The 14,832-nt window shown below is 31.2% G+C and overlaps 1 protein-coding gene across 1 annotated transcript; it reads right to left on the bottom strand.

Annotated features, from left to right (window-relative positions):
* Window positions 1-261: 261 nt before the first annotated feature.
* On the bottom strand, window positions 262-13,844 carry LOC118196069 (gamma-tubulin complex component 3 homolog). Its single transcript, XM_085823390.1, has one exon. The coding sequence runs from the start codon at window positions 13,639-13,641 to the stop codon at window positions 10,957-10,959; it is 2,685 nt and encodes an 894-aa protein (XP_085679516.1). The 5' UTR covers window positions 13,642-13,844; the 3' UTR covers window positions 262-10,956.
* Between the last annotated feature and the right edge of the window lie 988 nt (window positions 13,845-14,832).

Below are 14,832 nucleotides of genomic sequence, written 5' to 3'. Positions count from 1 at the left end.
TTGACCATGCACGACTTTGAAAAAACACAAGCAATATATATCAATACTTCTAGAAATAATTGAAGGGGTACGTTGTAGCATACGTTTAATGTCCATATCTGTTGTTATTTTTACTCAGTTCTTCAGAATGCCTTGGATGCACGTGGCTTAGGGTCGTTGAAAATCCGTTGTCAGTAGCGTGCTCAGTCAAAAGGTCACCACTTTTGGTGGTCGTGTGTGCTTAATGCATGATATAATTAAAGAAAATAAGAGTAGACAATCTCCTATAACAAAAGAATATATTAAGTACTAAATTACAATTTAAATTACATTGCAGAGATCAACACAGAGCTCGGAACACAATTCGTGCTAGCGTCGCGTACACTTGTCCGACGAGAAGTCTGAGTGAGTAATGACGTCGCTTTGCTGCTCCGATTAAGAACTGGATTTTACACGTGGCGCCATCTCATGAATAGAAGTTGAAGTATCTGTCGGAACGCCACATATATATTCACAAAATAAAAACTGATAAAGTTTAGCACTATACTAATATAAAAAATTGATGCAATAATATTGTAAATAACAATAATAATGATGATGATGATGAAACACATTGTTTATTTTTAAGAATAAAAACTAATCTACTTCAGCGCAAAATTAATAAAAACAGATATATTTATTTACATAACCATGAATACTTTTACATTTTCTGTGCTGCTATTATATTATCAAGCTATATAAGCAATATAACAGCTAAGTAGTGATAAAACCAACTAAATCTCAACACTATATAGAATTACATAGATTTTTTTATATATATAAATTACCTACACAACATGAAATAAATTACAAAAATGGATGCAGTTGAAATGGAAAACCATGACATATCAATTGTTTTTACTGATCTGGCATTATTACTTAGTATGCGCATAGGAAAACCACTTTAATGGAAAATTTTTAGTTTGTATTATGATATGCAGAGAGAGCTCAGCTTATTCTTAAGATAAAAGAACTTGCAGAGTAAAAAGAAAGATGGAAACAAATTACATTTGGATTAAAACTATTTTTCTTTATTATTTTTATAATTATTTTAAGGTACTGTTCTGTTATCAGGACCGGAGTCGTCACCTAATGTTTTGCTAAACTCGCCAAGAAATTAGTTCATATGAAGTCACCAATGTTTACTTCTTAAGTCGTTACAATGTTTAACTTTTTTAAGAAAAAGTAAAAGAATGTCTTTTCAAAATTGGGAGCAAGAATGCAAATTCCAAAGATGTAATGGTCACTTGTGTTTTTATTATTATTGTATTTACCATGGATTTGAAAATTTGGACTTGCCTAATGATGAAATACCTTCCATACAATTTCTTCAGGAACAAGGAATTATTCAGTCAGAAAAAAGTGAACGAAACATCATAAAATGATTTTTTTGGCAAGTTGTTTAATTGACATTAAAAATTTCTAATTTTACAAATATATATTGTTATTTTTTCCCTTGGATTTTTCTTTAGCTGAACCCTATCGTATTTTTTGTAATTTAAATATTTTGGCGATTATTTTTATGCTTTGAATTTTTTGCCAGATTGTCAGCTTTTCGTGGTATCTGAATCCGGTCCTGATAACAGAACAATACCTATTTTAAATCTTAATCCAAAAATATGCATTACTTACATAATGGCCTAATATATCTGACCAAGAATTTCTATCATGAATTATTCATATCATAAGACATACCTCTGTTAATAAAGAATAAAGTAGTAATACACACAAAAATAATGATCAGAAAAGGATAAAAAATATAAATATAATGATATGTGTATAAGAATATAAAAAATACATATTTTTAAACAGTTAAGAATAAATATAAAAAAATAAATCCATAAACATAAAAGGAAAAGTGAAGTCAACTCCCAGTTTACTACAGTAATACTGGGGATGATGTGCACTATTAATCCAACAGCATTTAAAAAACACAGAAAAGAGAAATATTTTATAATTAACAGAAGAATACTACAGTAGAGTCCTGCAAACTCGACATAATGTGGACTGACAGACTGTAGAGTTCTATGGAATAAGAGGTTGGATTTTCAGAACTCTTAATATTTAACTGTGAATTACTCTACATTTGTAGCACAATATAGGACATGGAAAAGTACAGCATACAATTAAATTAATGTTGATTTTTTTTATGTCAAAAAAGTAAATTTCATAAATTTTTTATGTTTTGAGTCATAAAAAGAACAAATACCCTAAGATAATTTAGTAAAAAAGCTTACATACAAAAATGAAAAATAATTAGTAGTTCTTGATAGAAAAATATCATGTGATGGTAGATTGTCTCTCACACTCATTCCATCGTCATGCAGCTTCATCTTGTAGGCGACGGAGGAACAAAATGTCCATACCAGATGCACCTTGCTCCTCCATGTAACGAAGCAGTCCTTCACTATGGGTCATCATTTTAGTTTTTGCCGTTGTCTTCAATCTCTTCATTTTCTGATTCATCTTCATTTTTATCCACACTGTCTTCACCAGTGCAACTATTTCTGCATGTCCTAAAATTTCACAATTTTCATCTCGTCCCATCCAGTCTTCAACACCACCATCAGTAACTTCTTCGCATCCTGAAATTTTCTAAAGTAAGTCAACTACTTCACAATTTTCTGTCTCATCTCTGCTTTCGTGAAATTCGTCCAGAAACGAATGAAGCTTATCTGCTCAATTTCTTTCCAAGAATTAGCTATCCATCCAACATATCTATTTTCTTCAGTTTCTTGATCATATCACATCCTTCCTCCATGGCTAGAACAAAAGATGAAAGAAGTTTACATCTCTATTTTTTCTTCAATGCTTCTAAAATGCCCTGATTCATCAGCTGACACACTGAAGTTATATTAGGAGGGAGAAATATGGCTCTTATATCTTCATCTCATAACTGTTCTGAATCAGGATGGAATAAGGCATTGTCTAGATTGTGAATCGCCTTCCTTGGTAGATTTTTTTTTTTTAAATTTTGAAAACTTTTCCACCAATGGAACGAACTACTGATGAAACCAATCTTTAAATATTGCTCCATTCATCCATACATTGGAGTGATTCTGGTACCAAACAGGAAGAGCATAGTTGATTTCGGCTCCATTAGTGTACATTTTTCTATTTTTAAATGCCCGAGGATTTTTTTATGTGCATATAAGCATTAGTTTGAGCTTATGGCTGCCTGTGCATTGTTGCATGCCACATTTGTGACTCTCGCCTTGCTTCTTTTGTAGCCAGGTGCCGATTTTGCTTCCCTGGATGCCAGCGTTTTTAAAGGTAGCATTTGAAAATTCAGACCAATCTCATCACAATTATAAATTTGATCTCCAGATATACCCTCCTTTTCAATTAGTGAAAATTATCCTTGAATATTGCAGCATTTTCCAAGATAGCAGATAGCTTTTCCTCACAAATGTTTAACTGCCTGATCGCATACCGCTTTTTCCATCTGTCGAGCCAGCCAACACTGTAAATCCAGGCTCTTCTTGAAATTCATCATCAAATTTTAGGGCTTTTTCTTGTAAAATTGGTCCTGAAATGAGTGTCCCCTTTACTCTTTCCTGCCCGAACCACAAATAGAGCGCCTCTCACCTTTTCGTATTTACCACCTTTCAATACTTTTTCTTTCCTTTAAACTTCTGTACTTGCTCTTTTCACATACCAAGAATCGATTTTGGACCTCTTTTTTTTTTTTTTTTTTTTTCTTCCTATCAAAGTAGTCCATCCAACATCTAAATCCATCATAATTTTGTTTACTTTCCCCTTTGTCCAGTCTCTTTAAGGCATCTAGTTTCATTTTCATTGTTATGTTAGTTTGTTTTCTTTGCTTTTTGAACGACATTTTCACTTCACAGAATATCAAAAGTTCTCAAAAATATGTTATGTTGATACTTATACACCTGGATGTGAACTGAGAAACAATACCCACAATGAACTGGTGGGAGTTTAGTTTGCAATAAGATGCAGTCACAAAACTTCAGACAAGTCTCCTAACCTTTCGCAACAATAGAAAGAATGTGAGCCAGCTGCTACCTGACTTTCTTCATATCGTTGAAAGAAGCAAACAGCATTGCTAAGTATTGCAACATATCTTGAAATTTGTTAGGCAGTTCCAATAATTAATGGCACAATGAAAAAATGGCAAAAATTGCCGAAAAAGAACACTTGAATCTTTGAACAGAACAGGAAAGACATACGCATAAATAATATATACTGTATGCAATATTTGCTCTGTTTGGCCTAGAGCTATCTTAAAAGTTTTCCTAAAAAGTTATCGAGTTATATGGAATGTCGAGATATCAGGAGTCGAGTTTGCGAAACTCTAGTGTATCAGCAATTTACCAGTATTATTAAACAATTTAATCTGGAAAATGATTGGTTACATAAATTTAACAATAAAAAAACACTGTATATAATGGAAGAATAAGAAAGAAATTGATGAAATGGATTTCTAAATGACATTATAGAATAATACTTGCAAGAGAACTGGAATAATGCCATTGATTTCAAAGTAGTGTAAAAATGCTGGTTAGACAGTTTTGTTTGTTATAGTATACTGTTAAGTAGGTTTTGGATTAGTTTATTTGATTATGAGAAAACATGCAAGATCTGCATAAGAAGAGCCTAGAAACATTTCACCACACTTCTATTAATAATGAGAATTATATACACAAAAGACAGATTTTGATTTTGGTAAAAGTTTAGAATAGGGTGCCTCTTGATATTTTTAGTGATCTTTATGATGCCAAAAATTAATGTTTCTAAGATGGCTGTCACTCAAAATAAAGCCATATGTTACAAAAACAACAAAGCACTCGTCTCATGTGTGGCTACATATCATAGTCAGTATCGAATGACTGCAGCACATACATAATGCAAATCATGTAGTCCTGGAATTGATCATCCTTCTCCTGAACAGCCACATAAACTCCGCAAAGTAGGAATATAAATGTCATCTGACGAATGCACAAAACCCCATGTGCCAAAGCTCGTTCTTAATGTAACTCCACATGCACTCAACGGTGTTGGTTTAAGCACCTTTCTCTCGACAAACCCACTCATAGCCGTTCGATTGATACTTAAGCTTGACCAGATGTGTATATCTTTCGTACAAACTTGACATTCGTAGCAAGAACTAATCAAACCTTCATTCATATAGCAATCAGTTATAATCATTTCGCTCTAAATAATAGTGAAAAAAACAAGTATTTGTCAGCCAGCTAATAAAAACCAAAGGTCAATAGATGGCAATTAAAATTCTAAGTATTCAAAATATGTGATTTGTAGTACATGATATATATACTACACCTCACATACCCCTCAATCACTAATCTAAAAAGTTTCAATCAGATTAAACTTGAGAAAAACACTAGCATGTTAAAAAGTAATGGCTGCCATTACATTGGGAAAACAGAGTTGATTCTGGGTTACCAGAAAATCAGTAACGGCGTCAGTATTTGGAGCCAAATCAAAAGGCATCCTTTTCTACACTAGAACCTTGATTTTAAGTATTAAAGTAAAAATTTTAAATAATTAAATATCTTATCTTAATCATCATTTGTCCAGTTTTTCTACCAAACACACATATGTTTAAAATATATATGGATTTTGCATGTTTAACACATGCACTGCCATCTACAAGAATGCTCATAGTAGGAAAACTGAGTGTACTTGCCAACTGTGAGATAGTTCATTATTGATCACTTTACTTAAAATCACAGAGTACGAGTACTGCTTTAGCAAAGGCATGCAGTATTTAGGTCTTTGGTGTAAAGGAGGGGACTAAATAATACACTTGGTGTACTGAAATGGATTATTTACTTCTAAAAACATAGATACGATAACTGAATGTTTAGAGCCCAAAACCCATTTTTTGGGAGGTGGGGAATTCACTTGGGAAAGTAATATATGGACTGCTCAAGTTCTTGTTCAGTGAAACATGCAAGATTAATGGAAAATCGTATTGCACGTGTACGGGTGTGTGAATGCACAGAATGGTCGAATATTGTTTATCTAGTTCTAAGTTATCTCATAGTTGTCACAGGCAGCAGAAATATGTTTTCAAATGCAATTATGAGTACACTCATTCTTACTGCTAAACATAATTATACCTGAATTTAAAATAATTTAAAAGCAGAAAAATGTAAGATCTTGGCACTTGTGAATGAACACACTATAACAGCTTTGGCTGCGAATGTGTTAATATGTAAGTATTTTTGTGCAATTATTTCAAAGAATAATTTGTGTACATAAAATATCACACTGACCAAGACCATCCTATAACATCTTTTGTTACCTGAATGTTACTGACTGAAAAAATATTTAGATATTTTTATATTATAATGCAGTTAAAATCATTCGTGCAATATTAAAAGCTCGTACCCAGAAATGCTGACTGGCAGTTTGACAGCGATGCTTGTTTCACAGTGTAAAGGATTTCCAGCAAACCTTTTAGTTTCCCTTTCAGAAGTCATTGGACTAAAATTTAAGTGCTTTATAAAGAAAAAAAAAAAAAAAAAATGCTTAATTTTTTTTAACTGCTGTCAAAAGTGCGAAGATGTTAATGTATCACTGCAAAAGTGTGAAAATGGAAATAGCATGATAATTAGCTGAAATAAAAAAACAGTGGCAATCTGTGATTAAATTACATCTGTTATTAATTATTTCTGTTTATAGTTACATTTTGCTTTCTTGTGTTTTTAAGAACAGATGCTCTCATATTAGAAACCAAATAGAGTTACTGATTTAACCTCCATTAAAACTTACCTATCAGGGCCAAAGTTAAATCAACAGTCTACAGCACTATAACTTCCATAGTTAGGATAATGTGTAAGAACTGAAATTTATAAAATTCTGCTAAATCAGAATAATTACCAGTATGTCAACTTAATGAATAAATACCATTAATGAGTATTCATCTAAATACTTTTCATTCAAAATGCAAAATTATTCCCTAAAAGGATACAGTAATTTTTAAGATGAACATACATGGTTCCAAAGAATTTTGGTTTTCTGGGGAAGAGGCTCTCTTGGAGAAAACAATTGTCAGTGATGGTAGTAATAAGAGTCTTGAATGCTATAATGGCTTTACACCATTCAAACTCTCGGTATCATTTAAATAAAAATATAAATGGTTATAGAATCTAGCTTACCTTATAAAATAATAATAATCTTATTATCTTATAAAATATATCTTAAGCATGATAAATGGTTTTATTACTAAAAAAAGCTTTATCAATAATAAGTAGCAAAAATTGTAATAATAAATCAAAATTTCAAAACTAGCTTATATTTCACTTTCAAACATAATGCAAGTTAAATGTTTATAAATACAAAAAACAGATCTTATGTGTAAAAATCCCCCCCCCAAAAGGTTAAATTATAAATTTTGTTTGGAACTTCTAAAACACTTAATGTTTATTATATTCAACCAATGAAGTTTGACTTTTTTTATTAATGCCACCTAGTCAGTATGGTGGTTAATGAAGCTGACTGCCATATTGATTGACTTGAATCACAGAAAAGGCATAGTTGTTTGTAAGTGTATAGTATCTATGAGACAAAGAGACACTCCAAATACATAGCAAATCGAAAGTTCTCTCAATAGGTTAGTGGTAAAGAAAAAAAAGAGTTAGAGATCCTCAGACTGATCACCAGGATGTTCTTCCAAACTGGGATGGAGGCTTAATAGTTAGCCAGCTGATACTTAATATACATACAGAAAATGCAATTGTCGGCCTTGCTTCAACCTGCTTTTATTTATTACTTCCCTTTCTATAGTCTGTTACTTAAAAAAAAAAAAAAAAAAAAAAAAGCTCTTTGAGGTCATAATGTCCTTTCCTCACAAAAATATGTATCACCATAATGGTATACTAAGAACTAGTGGATTTTAGTAAATTAAAGAACTCAACAATTTCCACAACAGTTCTTACCATGGTTACCAGCCAAGCTACAGAAAATGGCCTTTAAGTGCCTTTCTAAAGTAACAGACTATGAAACAATTTGAATTTTATAAATTATCTTATTATATAAGATAGAGAATGATGATCACCATCAGAGTTACATTGTACTTCATAGAAATGGTAAAGCAATAATTTTATTGCAACTCTAGATATGGTATACTACTTGCGAGAAAAGTAAAAATTCTTAAGGTACACCAAGAAATTTCATGAAGCTTTCAGAGTTGAGAATTTATACAATTTAAAAAAAAAGAAAGAAAGAAAAGATGGTTCTTTGAGATTATCCACACCCCCTCAAAAAGTCAAAAGAATATTTACGAAGAAAAGCAGTATGTCACCAAAACAGTTATGTGATAACCCACAACATCTGTAAAGAGTCCTCATGTGGCAACCTATGTATGTACATAGCATATCTGTTTTGGCCAGCGTACAATACCAGTGTTTTTGATGAATTCTCTAACCAGTTGAAAGAAAAAAGGATTTCTCAAATACTTTTATTCCTTATGTTTAACGTTTCTCCAATTTTACTGACTGCTCTTGTATGGAATTCTTAGTACAGTCAAAAGTCATTAATCCGGACTCGTCGGGACTTCGGCGATTCCGGATTATCGATTTTTCTGCATTATAGATCATCAGTTTAAATCTGGTAAGATGGCATGCAGAAATTATAAAATTAAAAATATGAAACCGTAATTTATGAAATAAAGAACAATTATCATCTAAAGGGTATCAAAATTTACAAGAAAAAAAAGCTTAATATTTGTTTACTTTATTAAACATTTCTTTCAATGTAAGTAGTCTAAGTTGCTTCGTTTTATGTGATAATACTTTCTCTTTAATTCTATAAACAGACATAATTTCTTGTTCAGTTACAAAGTTCCGCTGATGAAGTCCTATAATTGCTGTGTCAAGAATACTGACTAATTTGTCAATTAAAATTTTTTCGTTTTCAATAACCTCTGTGTCACTTTCTTCACTATCGGAAGCGAATTTTAATGACAAGGAATTTGATTTAAATCATATCAAAGACGGAGTACATCGAGATGAAATACTACATTTAGTAAGGAATTATAAGCCAAATAAAATAAAAACATCTGCCCTGAAGATAAGGATAGTGCTGACATATCAACTTCCAATTCATTGCACGCCACGCGGCGTTAAAGATAAACAAAGTTTAGATAAACAAAGGATATGCCTTTATCCATTTTTTGCAGCAATTCCACTTTTCGTTTAATGGACTTCAAAACATACTTTCACTTTCTAGATCCTTTACATATTAGTAAATATATATCAGATATTCTATGTGACATAATCAAAAGTTCAAGCTTACTTTTATAAAATTGTTCTAACAGTCTGCAAAAAATAATAAGCTGAATCCAATTCGAAGATTAAGGAACAACGCAATCTGCAACATTAACTGAATTAGATAATTTTAGCTTAGCTTATACCATCCGTTATACATTAAACGTGCATTCGTAAACACATTTTGCGCACGCGCACACTCATATTCGCAGCTGTAAAGGTCTTACACGCATGCGTCAACGCAATGCATGTGCAGAAAGTTTGTAGCTTTGAGGTCCGGATTATAGATCATTCCAGATTATGGGTGTCCAAATTAACGACTTTTGACTGTATCATTTAAATGCACATTACCTTGAGAAAAATTAGTCACCAACGAGATTTCAACTTTTTTGGGGGTGATGAGGATAATCAGAAAGTACTCTCAACATTTCAAAATGCAAAAAGCACAGATAATTTGTATAAAGATAAAATGAAAATTATACATTTTTAAAATTCAAACTAACATTTATATACTAGTAATATTTTGATTATTAACACCACTGCATAAAATCAAGGTTCTATGATTTCCATAATACACATATTTAAATTTTCAAAAGAATTAATTGATGATTTTATAGTCCCTTATATCATAAACAGTAAAATATTTCAAAAAGCCAAAATAAAATTTAATAAGTCAAAATTTATAGTTCAAAGTTAACATTAATATTCCTAAAAATGAATTATTGATTGCTTGAAGTTAATTTCTACTTCAATCAGTTTTTGACCATACCCAAGGACATGTGGTTCAATGCAATGCATATTAGTGAATATATTTATTAATTTATTCTATATTAAATTTATTCAAACTGGATCATAAGATTCATGCGATTCAAAGTTATGTGAAACTGAAATACCCAAGAGACAATAATTTATAATATCAATTATCAACTATGAATGAATTTAAGATATTCTGATCTTAATTAACTAGATTAATTAGATTTTAATAATAACTTGATTTCATTTTGATCTTAAAAGAGAAAGTAAAGTTTTGCTTCCATAATATTAAAATATTGTTTCACTGATGTTTAAACGTTTAAAAAACGTGTACTCAATGAAAAAAATGATAATGATTATACATAATAATAACACAACTGAATCAATATAAACCTAATTTTTCATATCAATATGCCTAAAAAGTAATTCTGAATTGAACTTCGAGTTTTCATTTACATATCATAATTTGGTATTTTCTTGTTAAAGCATCTACTGCCTGTCAATTTTGCTGACGAACCTTGACAGTTATTTTAAGCTAATAAGTTGCAAACATTTCAAATTATATCGTAATTTATTATTTTATAAATTATAGTACAAATTCAGCAATTAAGTTTGCCAATTTCAGCAACAAGTGTCACTTTAACTAGGAAGTACTGATATTTTCCTCAATAGTAATTTTTAACTTTTTATAAAATCAAAACATTTGAAATGTCCTATAAGAAGTAAAAATATAAGAGCATTTTATTTCAAAATTAAAAAATATTAAATATTATACAATAATAATAGTAATAATATAATCTCATTTAAAAAGGCAGTTTAACATAATATCTTTAAACACTACATTTTCACTTAGCTTTCAGAAGAAAAGCAGAAGGAGAAATAACTTTCAGTAAAATTCAAAGAAATATAAATTTGATTGAAAAATTGGTTAGAATGTACCAAATTTGAAAGATTTCCGACGATGCTGAAATGTTAAAGATGTATGAAGACGAGAATTTTTGTTTTTGAAATATTCATTAAAATCCATGCGAAAGCTCAAAAAGCGGAGATTGGAATCATTATGATCATTAAGCATAATCAAAAATTTTTGAACCATTTCTTCAAATGACCGAAACAAAATCTGAAGTTCAGCTTTAGTAGTTGGAATATGTTTAGTTTGCAAAATAGCCAAAAGGCCATTATATTCTTTTTTATGTCGTTCAGTTATACCCCATGTATCTTTATTTGTATTTGTTTCTACTAATTGTTCCAATTCTTTTAATTTATTTACAATATTCTTCACATTTTTCCAAAATGTGGCTTGAACCTTATCAAACTCTACAATTAAGTCATAGATAGCCTTTAACTGGGTCCGAAGAGGCAATGAGTCTTCATCTAAGAAGGCTCGTGTTAGCAAGGTATCAAGAAAATTTTCATGAGCAGCTATGACTTGGTCCAAGTCTTGGGCTGATGACATTTTCATCAACAAATCAGCCCAACAACACTCCATAACTTCAAATGCCATATAATATTCCATTTGCTGAACAAAATGTACCATACGAGTCAGATTTACATGGCACTGATAAAGTACTGGAGAAATCTCAGGAATTTTTATTTGCCAGTTTAAATATTTTGATCGAGATTGAGAAATTTTATTCAATATGAATTCCATGCGTTTGGCCCTCCACAATGCTGTAAAGAGTCTGCGATAACAATTCATAGAATGAGATGTAAAAATAGTTCCAATAGGGCCTTCGGTATGATAATCCAAAGTGAAAACATCCCATCCAGTATCCCCTATTACAGAAACATCCAAAAGTCTTACATCTAATCTTTGTAAAACTTCAGGATTATGAAACTGGGCATTAGTTGCCCTTACAGCACTCTCTAATAAGCCATACAGATTGAGATTATCTACATATTTTACCGGTTTCCCTAAATCTGCATTTAAAAGATCCATCAAATGTCTGATGAAATCTCCTTGTCCTAGCAAAAAATAATTTCTCATTGCTAGTAAATGATCCATTAAGTGGTATTTATCATTCAAAACTTGTAAAACTATTTTGTTAGTTTTCACATAATTCCTTTCCAGAATTTTTTCAAAATTCCCATCTCTTTCTTGTGCAAATAGTGATTCAATATGCATCAAATTAAATGCCCTCATGCGTCTTTCATCATCTCGAGCAAACGATTTATCATGACAAACATGCTGTAAAAAGTTAATGGCTTTCCCAGTACAAAGTATTTTTCTTGCTTGCACTGTAGTTATAAAGGAAGGTATCATATCCTTATTCAAGCTATATTTTTCTTGCCAGAGATGAACATCAGGTATTGTAATATTACATGCTACAAAAAATTCTTCAAATGGATCTTCTAACTCTCCACAAAAAATCCATTTACTCAACATATTGAACAATGGTCGGCTAACAACTTGTAATAGCTTTTGAATAAGATCTCTGACATAAGAATCTCCATGTTGCAAATGGGAGTATAAAATCGAAGCAAGAGCACCACCCTTTTTACCTTTACAAGCATCAATAACAGAAGCTAGAATCTTCAGCTGCAAACAGGGCTCAAAAAACCAAACTGATAGTTTATGAAAAGTTAATGAATTTGTGTTATTATACAAATGAATTAAATTTACTTCCTGGATTAAAAATGATTCAAACTCAGAAATTAGTTTATGATAATCAACCATTTTTTCATTCAAAGCTACAACAAAACTTTGTGCTATACGGCCTACAGATTTTTTATTACTTTGAGATTTACAGAACTCATTTATATGACAGTACATCCAACCTAGGTTAAGAAACCTTAATATAAGTCTTTTTATTGGATTTGGAATATCACTATTAAATACCACTTTAAAATTTCCCTTTCCAGGTTCCCAAACTATAACATCTCCTCTCAGTCCTAGAACTCCCAATAAAGTATCACGCAAAAGTGGTTTTAGATTATATGAAGTTAAACACACAGAACCTACATTAGATTCCTCTGCTGTTACTGTGAGTGCTTTTTCGGCACTTCCTCTCTTTGTATGAAACTCTAGGTTTTGATCTTCACAATTTGTTGAAATTATAGCAGCTATTTGAGAAATTTTACTTGATGTAGAATGTGTATAATTTTTATCATTCAATTTACTTCTAGACAACTGAAGATCCGTGAAAGAATTTTTAATCCCACCTGAAGTAATCAAATTTAATTGATTGACGTTCGAGTATGGTTTGTTTATCTGGTTATTAATTATATTCCGAGCATTCAATATTATTTCAGGATTTAAGACAATCTCTTCGAAATTCCAAGCATATAGTCCTGCGTTTTTTCTATCATTGCCAAAGCCATACAAGCAATACAAAAATTTAAGAACATTGGCTTTGTTTTTTAATACGCAACTGACTTGAAGTTTACGATACAGTTCGAGAAATTTCAACGCATTTTCGGGTCTCTCTTCCAGCATAAATTTCTGTTTTATGTTTTCACACACAGAAAATTCATCAGTCGTGTAACTTATCAAAGAACAATTCAATATTTGCAATGCTGTTCTATATTCAGATTTCACAGAATTTTCATGTTTTCCGGTTAATCGACACACCAATTTGCGCACTAAAGACGTTGAATCTGAATACGAAGTCATAACGGACAAAATTCACTAAGGATACTATTCAAGTTTTCATAAAGCCTTTATGATAACACTGAAATAATTTTCAGCATAAAATTTCAATTACGGCAATTAATTACATTCCGTTGCAATTCTAAAACCCGCTTAAATTTATAATGCAGTTACAGTTACAGTTTTCCCTTAAAGTATACTGTGTAAACGGGTTTTGCGTGGTATCTCATTCGGGTCACTAGCAAGGCCAACTAGATATCTACAGGCCTGCTCTAAGGCTACTATAAAGTACTCTCTAGTAGCTCTAGCCTGCTCCAAGCTGATGATCACATGATCTGACGTCATAATCTTAGGCTTTCAATTTTGTAAGTTGAGCTTGCTTCGCCGTATAACTATTGCTAGTGAGATAATTGTTTACATGTGTTTTTTCTTCTGAAAAATTTTGTATTTTACCGGAAAGTAAAATATTATATTGTGAATTCGAATTTATAAGAAAAAGTGTGTTTTAGAATGCCAAGAAAGTGTAGTGTACCTAAATGCCGATCAAATTACGATAGCACTACTGAACATGTGTCCACTTTCAAATTTCCTTCGTATCCTGTACTCTCTCAGAAATGGATAAAAAATATTAATCGCAAAGATTTTGTAGCTGGCAAACACAGTAGTGTATGCATTAAGCATTTCGAAGAAGAATTTATCGTTCGAAAAGATAAAGCTGTTCGTGATGATGGGACGGTATTAGTAGTTCCTAGAACTATTCCAGCTTTAAAAAAAGATGCTTATCCAACGATTTTTCAAAACCAGCCATCTTATTTATCGAAGAAACTTCCCACAAAAAGAAAAACACCGGAAGAAAGAGAAGCAGAAGTTGATATTCGTTGTGATAAACAATTTGAACAGTGGAAAAAGAATGGTATTATTAGCGATTTTGAAAACCTAATAAATGGTTTTGCAAAAAAAAATAGATCTTCCTTCTTCATGGATATTCATTACCAAAGGTAAGATCTTTTGGCTATCGAAATTAGAATTTTTAAACTGTCCAAAAGTGCTTGTATCTTTAAAAATATTGGAAGATTTAAATGTAAGAGTTTTTTCAATGAAAATGAAATTCTCATTGAAAAGTTCAAATGGATATTTGGAAAAGAAAAGCTATGCGATAAATGGTCTAAACTTGAGACAATGATTAGCCATTTGGATGGTTTTTCTGCTTCTGAT

This window comes from Stegodyphus dumicola, chromosome 9 (genome assembly GCF_044657685.1).
Source record: "Stegodyphus dumicola isolate Sdum_Otavi_A_Nest chromosome 9, ASM4465768v1".
NCBI classification, from domain to species: Eukaryota; Metazoa; Arthropoda; class Arachnida; order Araneae; family Eresidae; genus Stegodyphus; species Stegodyphus dumicola.
The sequence above is the reverse complement of the archived record's forward strand: the minus strand, read 5'-3'. Positions and strand labels throughout refer to the sequence as shown.

Coding starts and splice junctions, on each gene's coding strand:
- LOC118196069 (XM_085823390.1), bottom strand. CDS start 13,641: ATGACTTCGTATTCAGATTCAACGTCTTTAGTGCGCAAATTGGTGTGT.